Source organism: Meriones unguiculatus, chromosome 1 (assembly GCF_030254825.1).
Source record: "Meriones unguiculatus strain TT.TT164.6M chromosome 1, Bangor_MerUng_6.1, whole genome shotgun sequence".
In the NCBI taxonomy this organism is placed as follows: domain Eukaryota; kingdom Metazoa; phylum Chordata; class Mammalia; order Rodentia; family Muridae; genus Meriones; species Meriones unguiculatus.
This window is the reverse complement of record NC_083349.1, coordinates 180,075,693-180,096,314: the sequence shown is the minus strand read 5'-3', so window position 1 is coordinate 180,096,314 and position 20,622 is coordinate 180,075,693. Positions and strand designations below refer to the sequence as shown.

At 46.3% G+C, this 20,622-nt stretch overlaps 1 protein-coding gene across 1 annotated transcript; it reads left to right on the top strand.

Annotated features, from left to right (window-relative positions):
* The first annotated feature begins 1,309 nt into the window (after positions 1–1,309).
* Positions 1,310–7,857, top strand: Foxr1 (forkhead box R1). Its single transcript, XM_021637925.2, has 6 exons — positions 1,310–1,385; positions 5,436–5,510; positions 5,612–5,811; positions 6,012–6,235; positions 7,155–7,393; positions 7,792–7,857. The coding sequence occupies exons 1-6, from the start codon at positions 1,325–1,327 to the stop codon at positions 7,842–7,844; spliced, it is 852 nt and encodes a 283-aa protein (XP_021493600.1). The 5' UTR covers positions 1,310–1,324; the 3' UTR covers positions 7,845–7,857.
* The last annotated feature ends 12,765 nt before the right edge of the window (positions 7,858–20,622 follow it).

The window sequence follows — 20,622 nt, the reverse complement described above, 5'->3', positions numbered from 1 at the left end:
ATCCCAGCAGTCTGTAGGCTGAGGCTGGCAGAACTCTTGAATTCGAGGCCAGCCTGGTCTACAGCATGAGTTCCAGGACAGCCAGGACTATACGCCAAAATTCTATCTTGAAAAACTTAATCAATTAATTAAATAAAATATAAACCTTTGTAAAATCCTATTTAAGTTTTTAAAAGCTTTCCTGAGTTCTATAATATAGATATTAATATAATCACGGGATCATTAAGGAAGAGCTGTTCTCAAATGTAGTAGGGAATGGTCTGGGACATATTTCTTCTGTATCTTCAAATCCTTTTGCTATGACATTCATTTCTTTTTATTTATTCAGTCGGGTGGGGGGAGTCACCGGGATGAACCTTGACCTTTCCCTCAGAGCCATCTGGTCTTTTTTTCTAGATATAGGATCTCTGTGGGTAGACCAGTCTGTCCTTGAACCCATCCAAAGCGCTGGGATAAAGATGTGCTCCACCACAGCTCCCCCCCCTTCCTAGACAGAGTCTCTCTGTGTGGCGCTAGCTGTCCTTGAATGCAGAGACCAACTGCCTCAGATTCCCCAGTGCTGGGATTTAAGGCTTGAAGAGAGTCGCCACGCCCTGCTTTCTTTTTTTCTTCTCTTATTCTTCCTCCTCTTCTTCTTTTTCTCTTTCTTCTTCGAGAAAAGGGTTTCTCTGTGTAGCCTTGGCTGCCCTGGCTTTGTAGACCAGGCAAGCTTCAAAGTCACAGAGACCCACCTGACTCTGCCTCCCCGAGTGTTGGGATTACAGCCGTGTGCCATTAGCGCAGGCTTTTTTTTTTTTTTTTTTTTTAAGACCTGCTGGTGTCGCACCACCAGCCTGTACCACCACGCCCCGCATTTTAGTCATGCTCCACCCCAGCGATTCCCTAGCCCACCCACCCAGACACCCACGCCCTCCGGCCAGGCTCTCTAGTAGCCCAGACTAGTTCGTTTAGGGTGACTTTGAATTTGTGCTTCCGCCAAGTGCTTGTAGCAAGAAAACTGGCTTTAGGCGGTATGGGGCTTCGAACTTGCTATCGAGCACTCTACCAGCTGAGCCACATCCGCGGGCGGAGGAAAGCCTGGTGATGTGAGGGCTGGGTGGATCCTGAGTTAATGAGGAGTGTCTGCAGGGTGCTGCACACCTGACCGTTCCCACCGGCTCAATTGCCCGGGTTTGAAGAAGCACCTTCCACGCCGGAGAGTCTCTCTGCCTCCTGCACCCGGCGCTCCTCAAATCCTCCATCCTTAAAAGTGGACCTCAAACTCCAAGACCGGGACTTCTGGGCCAGCCTCCATGGCCAGGTCCCGGGCTTGCTGGACTGGGACATGGGCAACGAGTGTTTCTTGTCCTTCACCACGACGCACTTGTCCCTGGCCACGCAGAAACGTGAGTGAGGCTGTGGGGGAGGGGCGCGTGGGTGATGGCGGCGTCGAGCGGGCTGGCCATCTGTGGCTTCCCAGGCTCACCACCTCCCTGGGCTCAGTGTCTGGAACCCCCACACAGGAGTGGGAGTGACCCTCTACCGTAACTAACCCCCCCAGAGTCCACATACCTTGGGCTTTCAGCCCTTAACCTGTCACCTCCTACATTATTTCTAGTCGTCTTCTGAAATTTGGCCTTGAGCATCGGAACTTGGCATACCTCGGGCTTTATGATTCAGAATAAAACTGTCGGGGGCTGGAGAGGTGGCTCAGAGGTTAAGAGCACTTGACTGCTCTTCCTAAAGGTCCTGAGTTCAATTCCCAGCAACCACATGTTGGCTCATCACCATCTATAATGAGATCTGGTGCCCTCCTCTGGCATGCAGGCAAAGGAGGGTATAAATAAATCATATAAATCTATCTATATATATCATTAAAAATCATATAAATCTATATATAAATCATAAAAAAATTTAAAAAGCAGTCACTGTTCTTTTGGGGGAAGTACCCTTGCCTCTTTATGTTTGGCTGCCGATTGTGTTCCTGTTTGAGGCTCAGGCTTGCCTCAATTCCTAACAGTTAACCTACTGTAGGTTTGGGCACAAACCCTCACTATTAGCCCACTTTTTCTTGTTTTGTCTGTAGTACCAGATGGACTTAATATTGCCGAAGGGATGGTGGTGGACCAGAATGCTCTTTGTAAGTTTTTCCTCTTCCTTGGGCTTTTTCTTTTTTCTTTTCTGCCTTTTTTTTTTTTTTTTTTTTTTTTACCACTGCAAGGTCGTTGGGTTAATAACACCCCCCCTTTTTTGGTTAGTCACAGCCATCCTCCACTTCCACATATACAAGTCATAAACTCCACAAGCTGAGATGGGAGTGGCTGAGGCCAGGGGTTCTAGGCCAGCCTACAAGTGTCTCCTTCAAGGCCTTTGTCTTTGTTTCTGGGAAGTTTTTTTTTTGCATTTTGAGACAGGGTCTCACCAAGTAGCCTTGGGTGAGTCCAGAACTGTAGGCTACAGCCTTGTAGTCCCTGCCTTGGGGTTATTTCTCCAAGCAGGAACAGAAAGTAGGCAGTTAGACCTTAGGGCGTGGGGTTCTGGGGAGAGGTGTGGATTGGTGACACAAATGTTGAGAATCTTTGGTATATGGTTGGTATTTAAGCACTAAGAATAATGGGACCAAGGCTGAACCTTTGAGGCACTGCAGTGCAGGGACTGTGGAAGAAGAGATAATCATCCCCCAGAAGAAAGCCAGGAATGAAAACCACGGTGCATTGTACGGGAACCCTGCCGATAAGATGATTCAAGGACTGAGATTGGGAGATAGAGGCCGGAGCTCAAGGTCATCCTTAGCTTTAGGGGGACTCTAGCTGCTGCCGGTAGAGACCACGCCCCTCCCCCCAAGTGGGGAGGAATGAAGAGTCTCAACAAAGTGTAATAGGATAAATCTGATCAAATACTTTATATATGTGCTATAGAATTTTTGTTGTGAGACAAAATTTTTGCCGTGTAGCCTCTCTAGGCTGTGATCTTCCTTTTAGCTTCACTAATGCTGGGGTCACAGGTACAAGCCTCTAGTCACAGCTTCCTTATCTATCTCTTAGGATTAATCCATGCAAATAAAGAGATTAAAAAGCTAGGCAGGGTGCTGCCTGCATTTAATCCCAGAATTTGGGAGGCAGATCTCCAAGAGTTCAAAGCCAGCCTGGTCTACATAGTAAGTGCCAGGCCAGCTAGAGCTATGGAGAGACCCCGTTAAAAAAATAAAATAAATAAAAACTGGCTGTGGTGGCACTCACCTGTGGAAAATCTCAAGTTCCAGCCCAGGCCACATCTCAGAATCCTGTCTCTAAATAACAATGGGAGATGGGGGGAAGGGCAGGGATGGGAGATGCAGATAACCAGAGTTTAATTCCAGGAACTCAGATGGGAAAGTGGCCTTGACCTACTCACATCCAGTACCTAAAGAAATAAGTAAATAAATGTTCAAAAGAATCACTAAATCATATTTTTCAGGTGTAAAGCTTTCTGAAATAGGTCTTTCATCTAATCCAGATTAGTTTGAACTTGGTACATTGCCGAATCTGGCTTTGAATTTCAGATCCTCCAGCCCTCACCATAGAAGATTAGGCGTGTGCCACAACCGTGCCTGGCTTTAATGTGTTTTACTTTTTTTTTTTTTTGGATTTTCAAGACAGGACTTCTCTGTGTGGAGTTGTCTGTCCTGGAGTCCTGGAACTCATATTTTGTAGACTAGCCTGGCCTCAAATTCAGAGGTCCTTCTGGCTTTGCCTCCTGAGTGCTGACTCAAAAAAACAAAACAAACAAAAGAACAGAAACCTTTCTGGTTGTGGTGGTGCACGCCTTTTGACATACCCCCTCAAAAAAGAAAAACACTGCAGTTCAAACTGGGCATGCCTTTAATCCCAGCATTTGGGAGGCAGAGGCAAGCGGATCTCTGAGTTCCAGACCATCTGGTCTTACAGAGTTCCAGGACAGCCAAGGCTACACACACAGAGAGACCTTGTCTCAAAAAAACAAAATCAAACAGATAAAAACCCAGAACACTGCAGTTCCTAATGTCAGGTTCCCTTGTAGGGTGAAGGTGTGTGATTTTGGTTTAGCTGGGTTCTTTATTTTTATTTTTTCAAGAGTGCTGGGGTTAACTACAAACACTACCACTGCCCTGCTGGTTTTAGTTTTTTTGGGTTTTTGTTTGTTTGTTTTTGTTTTGTTTTCCCAGAAGGGTCTTCTCTGTGTAGCCTTGGCTGTCCTGGAGTCACTTTGTAGACCAGGCTGGCCTCGAACTCAGAGAAATCTGCCTGCCTCTGCCTCCCTGAGTGCTGGGATTACAGGCCTGTGCCACCGCACCCTGTTTTCTGTTTGTTTGTTTTATACAGGGTCTCTGTACTGTATAGCAGGGTCTCTGTACTGTATAGCTCTGGCTGTCCTGAAACTCCCAATGTAGACCTGCAGGCTGGCCTGCAGCTTATATCCTTCTGCCTCTGCCTCCTAAATTCTGAGATTAAAGGCATGTGCCACCAAGCCTGGCTGCTCTTGTTTAAATGTGGTTCTGTAGATGGAAGTGAGTGAGGTGTAAGTGCTCTGAGCTATGTTTTCAACCAAGAAATTTATTTTTGAGTAATATTCCCCATGCAGAGACCTTTTACTGGTGGCTGTAAGCCGCCATCTGCACACCCAGGGCTCGCAAATCTACCTATGCGCCAGAACTCCACTGTCTGTGACCTGCACGTTCAGTTGAGGTTGTAGCTCACGGGTAGTTTACTAGGGTATAATGAATGGCACCTCTGTGTGGTGGCGGGGGTGAGGAGGGGAGGATTTCCTCTGAACTTTACCTGATGATGTCATCTTGCCAGCCCAAGAAAATGTAATTGAATTTTAGATAGTTAATCTAGGGAGCTGGCCATATAATACCGCTCTGTATTCCTGGAAGGCGGAGGCAGGGGGATATCAAGTTTGAGGCCAGCCTGGGATTTATAACAGGATCCCTGTTAGTATTTTGGAACACAACCTGCTCCTGGGTTACCCGGCAACCTATGATGTCATCATGTGTCGCCGCCCAGGTGGCCACACCTGGAAGCTGTGGTTACCTTGCCCCTTAAAGGTATGACCCCAACACATGGTCTCTCTCTTACACTCTCTTACTCTCCTCTTTCTCTCTCTCTTTCTCTCTTTCTCCCTCATAACAATCCCACGTCAGGAGGAAAAGTGCAAAGGGGAGAGAGGGAAGGCTGATGGCCATGGCATGTATGAGGCTACTCAAAGACAGTATATGTAGAGTGAGAGGGGGAAAAAAAGTAGAAAATTCAAAAGTTACAGTTGAAGGGAACAGCAGTCTCTCTAGCCTCATACAACCAGGTTTGGCCACACCTGCTCCCAGAGAGCTTCGAGGCCCAGAATATCTTGACTCTTCTATTTGCCAGTTGCCAAATACAGACTTCAGATCGCTGAACTGCCAAAACTGCCTTTGTCTTGACTCTCTTTCCTTTTGCCAGTTGCCAGATACAGACTCCAAATAGTTTATCCACCAAAGCTGCCTTTGGAAAAAATACCCAACCCGGATAAAGATGGTATGTGTTGCTTTATGTGTTCTGTCTCCTAAGCTGGGATCACCTTGCTCCCCAAAGCCAGTGAGCCACGGGATGTCTCCAGCTCCTTTTCCTCTGCCCAGGTCCAAACATTAAGCCCAGCCTGTGGATGTGGGTGAACCCAAACATTGTGTATCCTCCTGGGAAGCTGGAGGTCAAAAGACCTAAAAAGGAGCCAATCCTGGAAGAGGAAGGAGCCTCTGAGGCCTGGTCACCTCCTCGAAAGTGGAAGAGGAAGCAGAAGGACAAGCACCTTGCCTCTTCCTCTAAGGCCTGCAAAGAGGTATGGATGGTTGGGCACAGGGCTGAAGCATCAGCAGCTGGGTTTCTGAGGGTTAGTAAAAGTTTAGAACTGACCTGTACCCTTGGGTTGGGGAGAATCCCAGATGGCGGATTCTAGACTGCTCCCCTACCCTATCTGCCACTGTACCCTGGAGCTGAGGCCGAGGAGTCAGGACCAGATCCTACTCTGTGCCTCTCTAGCATCCAGAAGAGGAGCAGGCCAAGGACCAGGATGACAGCTCCTCTGTGGCTCTCCCATCCCTTCCCACAAGGGCCCCCTTCCAGAGGAGGCTTCGGCAAGCCATCAGCCCAGAGGGGAGGCTCTGGTCCCGCCCTCCTCTCAATTACTTCCATCTAATTGCCTTGGCACTCAGAAACAGTCCTCCCTGTGGCCTCACCGTGCAGCAGATCTACAACTTCACTCGGTATGTGCCCAGGGGTCCCTGTGAGTAGGGAAAGGGAGGGTCAGCCCCCGCCCCAGGGCTGCTGACTCAAATTTTCTTTCCCCTGGCAAATGTATGCCTACCTAGTGTTCAGGAACATAACCACTTCCACCTGCTTTGACCTCTTAAAATTCAGCCTTCCCTTCACCAGGGTCAAGTTGCAGTTTCTCCCACACATGAGAGAGACCCCTATGTGGTTAGCCAGGGTTAAGTCCAGTATCCCCACCAACATCTCCCACCTACTGCTCCTTGGACTTTCCTGCTTGGCCCAGAGCCCTGTACCTCCAGGGGTCAAGGAAGCTTCACTGAGAATTTGCATTTAGTGTATGTGTCTGTGTGTGTGATCACTGAGATTGGAATTAGGGCCTCTCTTTTGAGACAAGGACTCAGCTTTGTAGCTCTGGTTGGCTGGATCTATACAGACTAGGCTGCGCTTGAACTCAGATCTCAATTGTCTCTGCCTTCTGAGTTTCTCTGTGTAGGTCTGGCTGTTCTAGAACTCAATATGTAAACAAACCAAGCTGCCCTTGAAATGGGAGATCCACCTGCCTCTGCCTTTTTGTGTGTTGGGATTTGACCAGCTAACATTTAGCTTTGATAGCAAAGAGCCCAGTGTCTCAGTGTTTTATTCTCTGGAGGTTTAATCCTGTTAATGGTTTTTTAAAATTTATTTATTTTTATTAATTACAGCTTATTCACTTTGTATCCCAGCTGTAGCCCCCTCCCTCGCCCCCTCCCAATTCCACTCTCCTCCTCTCTTCTATGCCCCTCTGCTATGGTTTTGCTTTGTTTCTGCTTTTACCCTGATAGGTAGGGCTGAGGCTCCAGGGGAGAATAAGGACCAGAATAGGTCTTATTTGGAGGAGCCATACCTTTCTTTACTTTTCTTCCCTGTCCACAGAGAACACTTTCCTTTTTTCCGGACAGCTCCAGAAGGCTGGAAGAATACAGTCCGTCACAATCTCTGTTTCCGAGACAGCTTTGAGAAAGTGCCGGTCAGTATGCAGGGTGAGGCCAGCATTCGGCCTCGATCCTGCCTCTGGAAGTTGACTGAGGAGGGACACCGCCGCTTTGCGGAGGAGGCCCGCACCTTGGCTTCCACACGGCTGGAAAGTATCCAACAGTGCATGAGCCAGCCAGGTGTGAAGGCTTGTCATGCGTGGGCCCAAGGGTGGGGGACCTGAGGCCCAGATCCTGGATGTACCTACCTGGGTCACACCAGTAGGAAGCAGGGAGAATAGGAGTGGTTGAGACTCTCTCTCTAGTGAAGTTTGCCTTTGAGACCTCCCACAAGAGTGGAACTTCGTAAACAAGGACTACTTTGGGAAACTGAGGCTGCAGCTGGCTCTGCTCTTGGCCCAGCATCCTGGGGAAATGGCATTTGAGCTGGGTAGGAAGTAGAAGGGTTTATGTGGGAAGGGGACTTCTGTAACAAGGAGAAAGGCTTCAGAAGTGGTCTCATTAAGCTCAGTGGGACAGCAGAGCAGACCCAGGAAAGAGCAGGTTGAGATTACAAGCCCCCCTGAACTCTCTTACAGATGTGATGTTTTTCCTCTTTGACCTTCAAGAAGAATCCACCATGCCCTATTAAAGTTCCCTTCAGCAACACCTGTGTGTGTTTCTGTGATCTCTGAGGATGGGGCCAATCAGGGAGTGGAATTCAACTCGAAGAATGAAAATAGGGGTTCTGGAACCTGGCAGATGCTCTCTAGGCAGTTTCCTGTCAGGCAGGAGGGGAAGAAGCTCTCTTTCCTCAGGAGGAAAGTATTCAATACTCTTCAGGTTCCTGGAGCAGATTCTGTTTTTCTGGGTCATAGAGATCTCGTCTTGGGAGACGCTTATGGCAGCCAGCCCTGGAAAAAGCAACCACTCCTTCAGCTGTCCTCACAGCTTACTCCTTACAGCTGCTGATCCTGAGCTAAGGACAAGAGACAGATCCTGCCAAAGCTGCCAGGGAAGGACAAACAGTGCTCAGGGAACACATTAGTTTGTGTGAGCTGGGGTTTCACTGTGAAGGCTAGCTAGCCTTGAACCAAGACTTGGCTTGCCTGGGCAGCTGGGACTTCAGGCATTCTTCACCATGGCTGGTTCAGATTTGAAACCTTCAGTCACCAAAAAGACAAATGAATGTCCACATAGACCCCTCATGGATAATCTTGCTTGTTGTTCAAGACAAGGTTTCTCTGTTTTAGTCTTGCTATCTTGGAACTCACTCTGAAGACCAGGGTAGCCTCACACAGAGATCCACCTGCCTCTGCCTCCTGAGTGCTGGCATTAAAGGCATGCGCCATCAACGCCCTGCAGCTAACCTTGTGTTTTTAAACACTTTAATAAAACTGTTTTATACTGTATGTATATGAGTATTTTAGTTACAAGATGCCTGCATGACAGAAGCAGGCATCAGATCCCATTATAATAGGTGGTTGTGAGTCACCAATTGGTTGCTGGGAGTTGAACTCAGGACCTCTAGAAATATATATACAGAGAGCGTGCACCAGGTCATGGTGATAATGCCTGTAATCTCAGCATTTGAAGGAACAGGCTGGAGGGTCAGGTTTAGAGGAATTTTAATTCAGAATATGGCTGTTCTGGCAATAGGTCACATCCAAAGACCTTTGTTGGTATTATGTTCTTTTGGAATATATATAATTTACCCTTGTTCATTCAAATACTGATTTTTCTACCCCTCTATTTGGTTTCAATCTGGGCATGCTTATTCTAAGCATCACCTGTGTCATGTGTAAACATGCCACCATTTGTTCTTTATGTTGTCAATAAAACAATCAGCCATTGCTGTGCAACAGGCAGAATAGGGTGGGACACCCTGGTCTAGAGATGAGAGGAAGGAAGCAGGAGGGTAGGAGCAAAGAATCAGCAGGAGAGGTCTTGGAACCACATGGAGAGATGAACCAGACCTAAGATATGACTAAAAGCAAGTATAATGGGGAAAATCTGAGGGGTAGGAAACTATGCAGGCTTGGAGGTTTAGGATGGAGTAGCTTGCCCAGCATTGTGCAATTAAATAAATCCCAGTCCACTGTGGTGATTTGGTTATACAGCTGTTTAGGAATAACCGTTGCTTAACTAAAAGATATGTCAATAAATATTAATCATCCACAACAGACCTTCTAGGTCTGTGCGATCTGGCTGGAATGCAAACAGGCCTTTAACCCAGAAGACAGACAAGATCTGAGTTCAAGGCCAGCCTGGTATAGAGCACAGTGCAAGTAAAGAAAAGGTTAGATCTAGGCATGGTGGCACATGCCTTTAACTTCAAATAATGAAGGTAAAAGATAATTTGTAGAAGGAAGCACCCATGTTTGAAAGTGATGCCTAATTTAGTGGCAGGAAAGGTGACGAATCTGTCCAAGACTTGACAGAATATGCCCAACTCTCATGAAAAGAGAGGAAAGGGAAGCTGCTAAAGGGCAATGTGAGAAGAGGCAGTTTTACTGAGAGTTTTGCAGAGGTTGAATGAGAGAGCAAGTTAGACACAGGTGAAGATAGAACTAGCCAGAGAGTGAGATGGAACCAGAAGATTAAGAAAGACTGCTGAAGGTAGCTTGAGGCCAAGCAGAACAATTCAGAGGCTGAGAGAGAAACCAGATTGAATAAGTCAGCTGGGAGAGGAATCTGAGCCAGAACAGCTGAGTTGAACCAGCCAGGTCTGAGCTCAGGAAGAACCTTATTCAGCAGTAAGCCTCAGAGGCTGAAAAGATTCCAGGCCTAGGTTAGATAGTAAGGAGACTAGAAGCTTCAAGGACTAGGCCTAGGTTAGTAGACTGACAGCCTCTGAGACAATTGAAACAGGTGAATAAAAGGTTGTTTTTTCTTTCTTTTTTTACAGTGTAGTCAAGGATAGTCTGGAATTGTTGGTCATCTTGACTCTGCACCCCTGGTTAGAGGGAAGCATTTGAATCAAGGATGGTTGGGTACAGAGTAAAAGACTAAGCAGGTCCTCCAGAGTGGAAGGCCACCACAGAAGTGGAGGAGGTATGCAGTACCTACCATGGAGCAGTGAGAGCTAGACACGGAAGCACGTTTCAGGTGTTCATATCTTAGGCTCAAGATCAACCAGCAATTCCGTGAGTGATGAGGAAGGGAAGGGTGAGGCTGGAGACTGCTCTTACGAGGTCATGAGTGGTTAAGAGGAAAACAGCTGAGAGCTGGTCTCCGTTAAAAGTAGTGAATCTAGGTGTGATGCACACCTTTAATCCCAGCTCTTGGGAGGCAGAGGCAGGGGGATCTCCTGAGTTTGAAGCTAACCTGTTCTGCAAAGAAAGTTCCAGGACAGCCAGGATTGTTTCACAGAGAAACTCTGCCTAGAAAAAAACAAAAAAGGAATTTGGCTATGTATCAAGTTCCAGACCAGCCTGAACTATGTAGTAAGACCAAATTAAAACCAGAACTCAGGAGGCAGGTGGATCTCTGTGAATTCCAGGGCTGCATAAAGGGACCCTGTCAAAACAAGGAGCCATGCACATTGACACATGACTGCATTTGGGGAAGTAGAGGCAGGGTGAACTTGGAATCTGGCTGACTACAGCTTGAGTAGTGTATTAGCCAGGGTTCTCCAGAAGAACAGAACTTATAGAATGAGTCTATATATACCTATAGAAAGGGAATTTAATAAAGTGGCATACAGGCTGTGATGCTGCTAGTCCAACAATGGCTGTCTACCAACAGCAAGTCCAAGAATCCAGTAGCTATTCAGTGGGATGTCTCCAGTGGTCTTCAGTGTGTGCTAGAGTCCTGAAGAGGGAGGATCTTATGTTAATGAAGGAATGCAATGCGCTTGCCAGCGGGAGTGCAGGCAAGCAAGGGAAGAGAGCAAGCTTATATGTCTATAATAAACTGCCAGCAGAAGGTGTGGTCTACATTCAAGGTGGATCTTCCCACCCCTGGGCAGTGGTGTAAAAAAACTTTAATCCCAGCATTCTGGAAGCAGAGGCAAGTTGATCTCTGAGTTTGAGGCCAGCCTTGGTCTACAGAGTAAGTTCTAGGACAACCAGGACTACACAGAGAAACTCTGTCTTGAAAAAACAAAACAAAAGTGGATTGTAAAAGTGACATTCATTCACACTGTATTAAGGTGTGTCTCTATACATTCCATTGGTAATTGTTGAACCCTCAGAGAGCTAAATGCTAACAGATTCTAGTATTGTCATTACTATTGAAAAAATCTCTCAGTGTTGTGTAAAAATTGTTCTCCATCATCTCTGATTGGCCAATAAAGAGCTGAGCAGCCTATAGTAGGCTTCTTTCTTGGCATTTGTCATATGCATAGGTTAGATTGTTAGAGTTTCCCATTGCCTTTAAACACAGGATGACATGATAGCACCAAGAGACACCTTAATGGTTTTTTTGCACTCCAGACATAATTTTTCTTTCTCCTTTTTCACTTGTTCTTTTGTTTTGTTTTGTTGAGATGGGGCTTCTCTGTATAACTTTAGCTGTCCTGTTCCTGGTACTCTGTAGCACAGGCTGGCCTAACACACAGATCCACCTGCCTCTTCCTCCTGAGTGCTGGGATTAAAGGCATTTGCCACCACTGCCCAGCTGACATAATTTTTCTTAGGTCCATTGCAGAGAAGCAATTCAATTTCCTGATGGTAATATGGATCAGTCACCCCTCCTAACACTGTTAATTTCTTTCTTAGCCTGTTGGCTTAAGGGCATTAGTAGCCCAAAGTGGCTTCCAACTCAATGGAATGTTTGCTGTGGGAACAGGAAACAAAAAAATCTCTTAGTGGGTCACTAGGGGTAATATTCCCTTTTCTACCGTTGATTCCTGGACCCATGGGTCCAGGAGCTATGGGAGAAACCTTACCATATATTGGACAATTATTTCAAGCATATGCTGCCTTCTGGAGGATGCTGCCCTAGCATCCAGGCCGCTGCCACCTAATCAGTGCTGTAACTGTGTCTTCAAAAGGCCAGTCCCTATTTCTATCAGGCCAGCTGCTTCAGGATGGTGAGGAACATAGTAGGGCCAGTTTATCCCATAATCATGAGCGAATTATTGGACTTCTCAGGCTGTGAAGTGAGTCCATTTGTCAGAAGCAATACTGTAGTGAGAATTTTGGTTTCTTTAAAGAACACAGAAATATAAGAATATGTTTTTGTTTTAATCCCAGGTATGGGGATATGCAGCTGCTTTGCAGCAGCCGACTATGATTGGCCTCGTGCTCTAGCATGGTTTTGCCAGATGCAGATAGTTTCTGTGACTGTGTAATGTTTGGATTTCTAGGGACTTTTCAGAGGGTCTATAAATGCTAAGACGCTGAGAGGTGTGGTGGGTGTTCGTTGTTGGTTGGCCAGAAAGGCCAAAGTGTTGTCCATGGAGGAAATGACCTAATGTACTCAACCTACCACTAGGTCAATGGCTAGTCATCCCGGGAATGGTGCCAATCTGGGGCTCGTTATTAGCAGCTGCAGCAGCAATAGCCAGGTCAGCCTCAATGAGTGGAAGTCCATGTTGGCTGAGTCCATGCATAACCCCTATCTCTGCCACAATAGCCACTTTGATTATGGGCCCATTGAACAGTGACAGGGGTGAATGGAGAAAGAGGCAGGCTGTCCACAGAATGGCTCATCCTATTTACTTAATTACTGAACCTCTCAGCTGAAGTCTTTTCATGAACATTTATATGGGACACAAGTATCTTAACGTCCTTTGCCCTTTTGGAGAGATCTATCCACAAACTTTTCCCTAGATGTCTTTCTCACCAATTTCCCAATCATGTTCTTTCCTAGTCCATGACCATCTACCCAATCCATTGGCTACAGCCTATAAATCAGTGAGCAATTGCACATTTGGCCATTTCTCCTTCCAAATAAAATGTATGACCATGTGTACTGCCTGAAGCTGTGCCGCTGTGAAGATTTCCTTCACCAGTCTTTCAGGGTTGTCTCAGGATGGGGTTGTGATGCTGCAGCTGCCCACATCTGGGTGGTGCCTGCATAAGATACAGAACCATCAGTAAACGAGGCTCTGGTCTTCTCTTCCTCAGTCAACCAATCATAGAGCACACCCCATGAGGCTAAAGGTGGATACTTGGCAGCAGATGGCATCATCATGGGAGCAGAAGCCGTAGGCTTTTAGGCAACTTCTTCATGTAACTTGTTGGTGCCTTCAGGACCTTCTCAGTCCCAATCACATATGTACCACTTCCATTTGATAATACATTGCTGCTGTGTACATCTTACTCTATGACTTGGTGGACCAGATAACATCCAGCTCATGATGGGTAGCTCAGGTCACACGGTAACTTGATGACCCGTTGCCAAACATTCAGTTTCCATTAAGGCCCGACCGACAGCAGGCCAAGAGCTGTCTCTCAAAGGGAGAATAGTTGTCTTCAGATGATGGTGGAGCCTTGCTTCAAATTCCCAAAGATCTCTTCTGTGATTCGCTATAGGGGCCTGCCAAAGGCTCTAAACAGCATCCCTATCTGCCGCTGACATACAGTCAGGTCTGTTGATACAGTCCAAGTAGTAGAGCAACCTGCATAGCAGCCTTCTCTTTGGTCCAGGCCCCATTCAATGATAGCAGCTTTCCGAGTCGCTTGGTAAATGGGCTAGAGGAGCACACTCAAGTGAAGAATGTGCTGTCTCCAGAATCCTGGGAGGCCCACTGAACATTGTGCTTCTTTCTTGGTGGTGGGAGAGGCCAGATGCAACACTTAGAGAAGTGCAACCCTCACCTTAGAAGGAATATATCTGTATGCCTCACACTACTGGCTCCTAAGAAGTTCACTGAGGTAGAAGGCCCTTGAAGTTTTTGTTGGTTTTATTTCCCAACCTCTGATATGCATAGGTGTTGCCAACAAAGTGGTTGCTACCTCCTACTCACTTGGTCCAATCAGCATGTCACCAGTACAATGAACTAATGTGAAATTTTGTGAAAGAGACAATCAAAATCCCTTCAAATGAAGTTGTGACACAGGACTGAGGAGTTACTATATATCCTTGAGGGAAAACTGCTGGCCTTGTCAGCTGAAAACAAATTGCTTCTAGTGGTCCTTATGGACTGGTACCAAGAAAAGGGCATTTGATAGACCAATAGCTGTATATCATGTACCAGGAGATATGCTAATCTGCTCAAGAAATGATACCACATCTGGTCCAGCAGCAGCAATTGGAGTCAATTTCCATGATCCGTCTGTCTTCTGCTCTGTACAGATACAGTTGAAATGAGATGTAGTGGGACTCACCACCCCTGCAGACAAACAGAACTTCCTCGGACTGACAGCTCCCAAGAATGACACAGTGACCCTTTATATTTATCATGAAAGCTTGGCCTTAGCTTAGGCTTGTTCCCAACCTGCTCTTTTCTTAAACTATCCCATTTACACTAATCTATGTTCCTTCTGTCACATGGCCCCCATTACCTCTCCATCTCAGTCCTGGCACTGCTTCTTCCCTCATGTCTGACTGGAGACTTCTCCTGCCTGAGATTCCTTCCAAGAGTCCTATGTCTGCCCAGAAGTCCCATCTTCCTTTTCTACAGGCCATTCAGCTCTTTATTAAACCAATCAGAATGTGTTGGAGAATTTACAAAATATGATACAGCCAAAGAGTAAAGACACCAAGGTCCAGCCTCTGCATATACAGAAGTCACCCTTTGAATATACAAAGACGGGGCTGGAGAGATGGCTTAGAGGATAAGAGCACTGGGTAGCTCTTCCAAAGGTCCTGAGTTTAATTCCCAGCAACCACATGGTGGCTCACAACCATCTATAATGAGATCTGGTGCCCTCTTCCGGCCTGCAGGCCTACATGTAGGCAGAATAATGTATACATAATAAATAAAATTTTAAAAAAGATATAAAGACAGTCTTTACACAGTGCACAGAAGATCACCCCCAACATCTTCATCTTTCATGTCTTTGATGGTGGCACTAATTCCTGCTGTTCCCCCGGAGATGCCATACTGTTTTGATTCACTATTTTCTTTAGCAGAGGCAACTCTAAAGGCTTCCATTTGGCCTCTCCAACCACAATAGCCCTCACTCCTCAGGTCAGGGAACCAACTTGAGAATTATGCTTACTTCTAAGTATATTCCCAATTATACATTCTGGGACTAGGGAAATTACCACAGGATAAGTTCAGGAACTCCATTGGACCTACTGTGAGTCAGACTTCAGCCAAATCTCTATTAATCACCTGATCTCCATAAGGCCCTGCTTCACCTGGAGGGCCATTATGCTTCTTGGGATCTCTGGGAATCAGCATGAATTCAGAACCAGAATCCAATAGGCTCCGGAAACTCTGATTGTTCCCTTTCCTCTAGTGTACAGTTACCTCTACCTCCCAAGTGCTAGGATTAAAGGTGTGTGCCACTACACCTTATCTCTGGCTCTCTTTCCCCTCTATCCTTCTTTCTCTCCCATCTAGTGATGGGGGGATAAGGTAAAAGAGAAGAACCCACAAAGTAGCTAAGGTCAGTTATAAGGCCTAGTATTGGTGGGGTCGTAGAATGATTCTCAACGGCCAGGAAGGAACCTCAAGAGATGGGAGGAGCAAGTACTGTAATCTCAGTACTTGGGGAGACAGAGGCAGGCAGATCTCTGTGAGTTCAAGGCCAGCCTGGTATAGAAAGCAAGTCCAGGACAGCCAAGGCTACACAAAGAAACCCTGTCTTGAAAAACCAAAAAAGAAAAAGAGAGAGAAAGTGATAGGAGGGGAAAATGTCTTGAGAAACCAACAGGTTCAAATCTTACCTGTTGCTGACATTTTGGTCTCTTCTTTGAAAGCCAAATCAAAATGGGCTCATTCTGATTAACAAGTCATAGGAGACAGGGAGGCAATGGGGAAGGAGTGAGAATTTGGGACTTGAGGCCTCTTCGCTCTTGCTATAGCATCTCAGCAAACATCAAGAGGAGACAGGACACTAAGGTATAACTGTCCTGGAAGCTACAAGTCTCAGCCGGGCTGTAGCCTTCCTGGCTGCCTCAGGCAATCTTTAGGATAGAATAAACCATCCCCTCAGGTCTAAGGAGAATAGGGAGAAGCCAGAGGATAAGGAAAAAGGAATAGGGCTCAAGAGTAGCTCAGTGGGCAAAAAAAGCCCTTGCTACCCAAGCCGGAATTACAAGTTGATCCCACAATGGAAGACTAGAGTTGAGCCCCACCCACACGCCGTGACATGTACATACATAACATAAGCAATAAAGAAAACATTGCATTCATTTATTTATTGACACAGTTATTCCATACAGCCCTGACTGTCCTATAGACTCACTCTGGAGACCAGGCCTCTGCCTCTGCTGGCATTTAAGGGATGTGCCATCACTGCCTCAAGAAATAATGTTTTTATTTTTAACTTCTATGTATGTGTGTGCCTGTGCCCATGAGTGCAAGTGCCTCCAGAGGCTAGAGGTGTTGAATCTGCCTGGAGCTAGAGTTACAGGGAGGTTGTGAGCCACCCAAGGTGGGTTCTGGAAATCAAATTCTGGTCCTCTGGAAGAGCAGTAAGTGTTCTTAACAACAACAGAGCTGTTTCTCCAGCCCAAGTAAAAGAGGTTTTTGAAAGGCACCAGGCCAGGTGTAGTGGCTCATGCCTGTAATCCTGGTACTTGGGAGGCTAAGGCAGGCAGATGGCTGAAAGTTCTGGTTGTAGCCTGAGTGAGACTCTTGTCTCATAAAAAGGGGGAGGCCTGATGGGTGGGGAGGGGACAGGATGTGGCTCAGTTGGTGAGCCATGCATAAAGTCCTGAGCTTGATCTGCAACACCAAGGAAAACTGGTGGTCCACACCTGTAATCTCAGCCTTCTGGAGGTAGAGGCAGGAGTATCAGAAGTTCAAGGTCATCGGCTGAGCAGCGAGTTGGAGGACAGCTAAGATATACAACTCGTCTATAAATAAGAGCCTAAGGGGGCTGGAGAGATGGTTCATAGGTTCAGAGCTCTGGCTGCTCTTCTAGAGGTTCTGAGTTCAATTCCCAGCAACTGCATGGTGAATCACAACCATCTGTAATGAAATCTGGTGTCCTCTTTGGGCATGCAGGTAGAATACTGTATACATAATAAATAAATGTTAAATAAATAAAAAGATAAATAATAATAAAATAAATGTGTGGTTGCCAGGCATGGTGGTACACATCTGTAATCCCAGCACTCTGGGAGGTAGAGGCAGGCATATCTTTGTGGGTTCTAGGCCAGCCTGGTCTACAAAGTAAGTCCAGGACAGCCAGTGCTACACAGAGAGACCCTGTCTCAGAAAAGCAAAAATAAAATTAAAACAAAAAGAAAAAGAAAGAAAGAAGTGTGTGGAGTTTAAGGCTTATCAGCCTCTGGGATAAGGAGTGTGTATTGAAAAGCCCTGTCTCCCCTGGGCTGATCTGACTGTTCTCTTCAGTATTTCTCCACCCATTTCCTCAGGAGACCCTTGCCTGAGTTTCCTCTCCGGAGACGGCCAGGGTGTGACTGCCTCCTGAGCATGGGTCCATGAGGGGGCTTCAGGCCCTGCAGCTGTCTGCACTAAGGTGGTCTCCTTCCTTTCCTTGCCCCTCTTGCTGGTGGTCCAGTCTGCAGTAGCTCCTACCGCCTTCCTCCTCATTCTAGAGCCTGCCTTGGATAAGGTCTTAGTGTTATGATCAGGAACATGAGGCCTTTCTTAGACTGTGAAAGGAATGGGATGAAGTGCAGAACCTGGTTCTTAGTGGGAGCTAAGTGAGTGACAGCTCTTTCACTGTTCGCTGTGATTTCTTCTTCTTCCAGGAGGCTGATAGACTAATCACAGTCTGGATCGACTTTTAGTCCTGATGACTCCTACTGATAACTTGGACCTACGTGTTGTTTATTTTTGTCTTTGACACCCCTCTTGCTGTCTAAGTAAATAACCTGTCCTGAATTGAGCTGTGTTTTTGGCACAAGTTTTCCTAACATTTCTAAGCCTGTTTCCTTGATATGTAAAGTGGGGATAATGAAATAAAGTGAAGATTCGATTTGAAAACAAAATAAGATCATGGAAAGGGCATAGTCTGGTGCACTGAGGAGAGGGCTGCTTAATCAGATCAGATGTCATTCTGTGCGTGCTGCTGGGTTTCGTGCGGCCCAGCGTCGTCAGGAGTAGGTACTGTTGTTCTCTGTCCCCTGTTGCTGGCTTGCTTGTTCATGTGCGTTTGGTAGACTGGGTTTTTTACATTTGTTTATTTAATGTGTGTGAGAAAGAGCAGGCTGGCAAGCGTGAGTGTGCACACACAGCATAGCACAGTGTGCATGTGGAGGCTGGAGGCCAACTTTTAGGGATGGACGCTCCCCTTTCACCCTGTGGTTTCAGGGACGGAACTCAGGTCTTCCGGTTTGGCGGCCAGTGCCTTTCTCCACTGAAGCGTCTCAGCAATTCAGATGGTGAGTTTCTCCAGAGTGTCATGGATTCCTGACTGGCCTCAACCTTAGTAAGCAGCTGAGGATGACCTTGAACTCCCGATCATCTTTCGAAGCCTTCAAGGCTAGGATTATAGGTGTATGCCACCATGGCGGTATTTTGTTTAATTTTTTAAAGACAAGATCTTCCTGTGTAGCCCAGACTATCCTCTGACCTGCACAGAGGTGCCATAATACACATGCCCATACTCATACACATATCACTTATGTGCACACACACACACACACACACACACTCACAATAATGATAAAGTTTTAAAAAGTGAAAGAATCCGGAGAGACAGCTCAGCTGTTATGAACCCTGGCTGAACTTCAAGCGAAACTGGGTTCCAGTCCCAGTGCCCGCAAAGCAGCTCACAACCCTCTGTAACTACATCCCAAGAAATTTGGCTTCTCACAGCACTGCACAGACATGGTACACAGACATTCATGCAGACAAAACATATACAAATAAAAATAAAAAATAGCTGGGCCATAGTGGTGCATGCCTTTAATCCCAGCACTTGGGAGGCAGAGGCAGGTGGATTCAAAGTTGTGAGTTCAAAGTTGGCCTGGTATCCAAAGTTCGTTCCAGGACAGCCAAGGCTACATGGAGAAACCCTGTCTCAACCAGCTCCCTCCCCGCAAAAACAAAAACAAAAAAAGAGGTCTGTTGTAGGTAGTTATTAATTTTTACTATTGGTTTATCTTCTAGTAAAGCTTGCTGTCAATCTTAAACAGCTGTATAACCAAATCACCACACAGAGACTGGGTTTTTAGTTAACCTAGAACACAATGCTGGGCAATATTTACTCCCTTCTAAGCCTCCAAGCCCTCAGTTTCCTAACATTTAGATTTCCCACATTATACTTGCTTTTTGTGAAATCTTAGGTCTGGTTCATGCTCCACATCCTCCAAGATCTCTCCTCCAGCTCTGCTCTCCTAGCTCTCCTCTCACCACTTCTCCTCCCACTCATTTCCTCCTTCTGGCTCCTCCCCTCTTTCCTGTCCTCTGGCTCCTCCCTGCTCAACATTGTGTCTAATTGCTTTATTTTGTCCTGTTTACACAAGAGTTGAGACAGGATGCTTAGAATGAGTATCACCATGCAATATCCGGATTGAAACCAGAGAGTTGGGATTGGAGGTGGGGAGAAATCAGCATTTGAATGAACAAGGGTAAAAAAAAAAAAAAAAACAAACACATTATACCAACAGAGGTCAGTATTGGGAATGTATATGAGGAAAAAAGGTAGTTAACACAACAAAAAGCATCTTTCTGTTCCTTTGAATATCATCTTTGTTTTAGTTTATTTACATGCACATGTCTAACCATCTCATTTTCAAGTACAGTTGTCCACTGCAATATCTTTCATTAAGTTTTTTACCTTTGCTTTTTGAGTTAAGTCAATTAGGGAATTACAGTGAGGCTGGCTTTTATTTCTCTTATTGAGACTTGGTTTCATGTAGCCCAGGCTGACCTTGGACTCCCTATATTGTCAACAATCACCTTCAACTCCCGATCCCTTACACTTTCCAAGTACTAGGGTTAACAGCACCATACTTGGCTGTATAAGAAGCTTTTAAAGGTTACATGTGTGGTAGGTTGTTGGGCCTGATAAGGCCTGCTGCATCTACCTGAGCCTGGCTCGAGTTTGGAGACCTATCTTTAGCTTCTGATTTAAGAGGTGCCGCTTCTGGGCAAAAGCGATTCAGCATATCCACCTTAAAATTAACCCTGCCTGGTAACTGTTACGCGGGGTTTTGTCGCTGGCCCACCTCTCCTTGCACTGCCTAACCTTGCCCTCTACGTCATCTTACCTCACTTCCCTAAGCCTGCCCCCTGCCCCAAACCTATAAAAAGGACTGCTTTATTCAATAAACCGAGTTTTTGCTTCAACAGATCTCCCGGCTTGGTGGTGTTTTATTCCCTGGGGCATCCAGGGAGGTTTGGGCCATCGACACTCATCATCCAGCTCAGCCATGGAGGGCATCCAGCT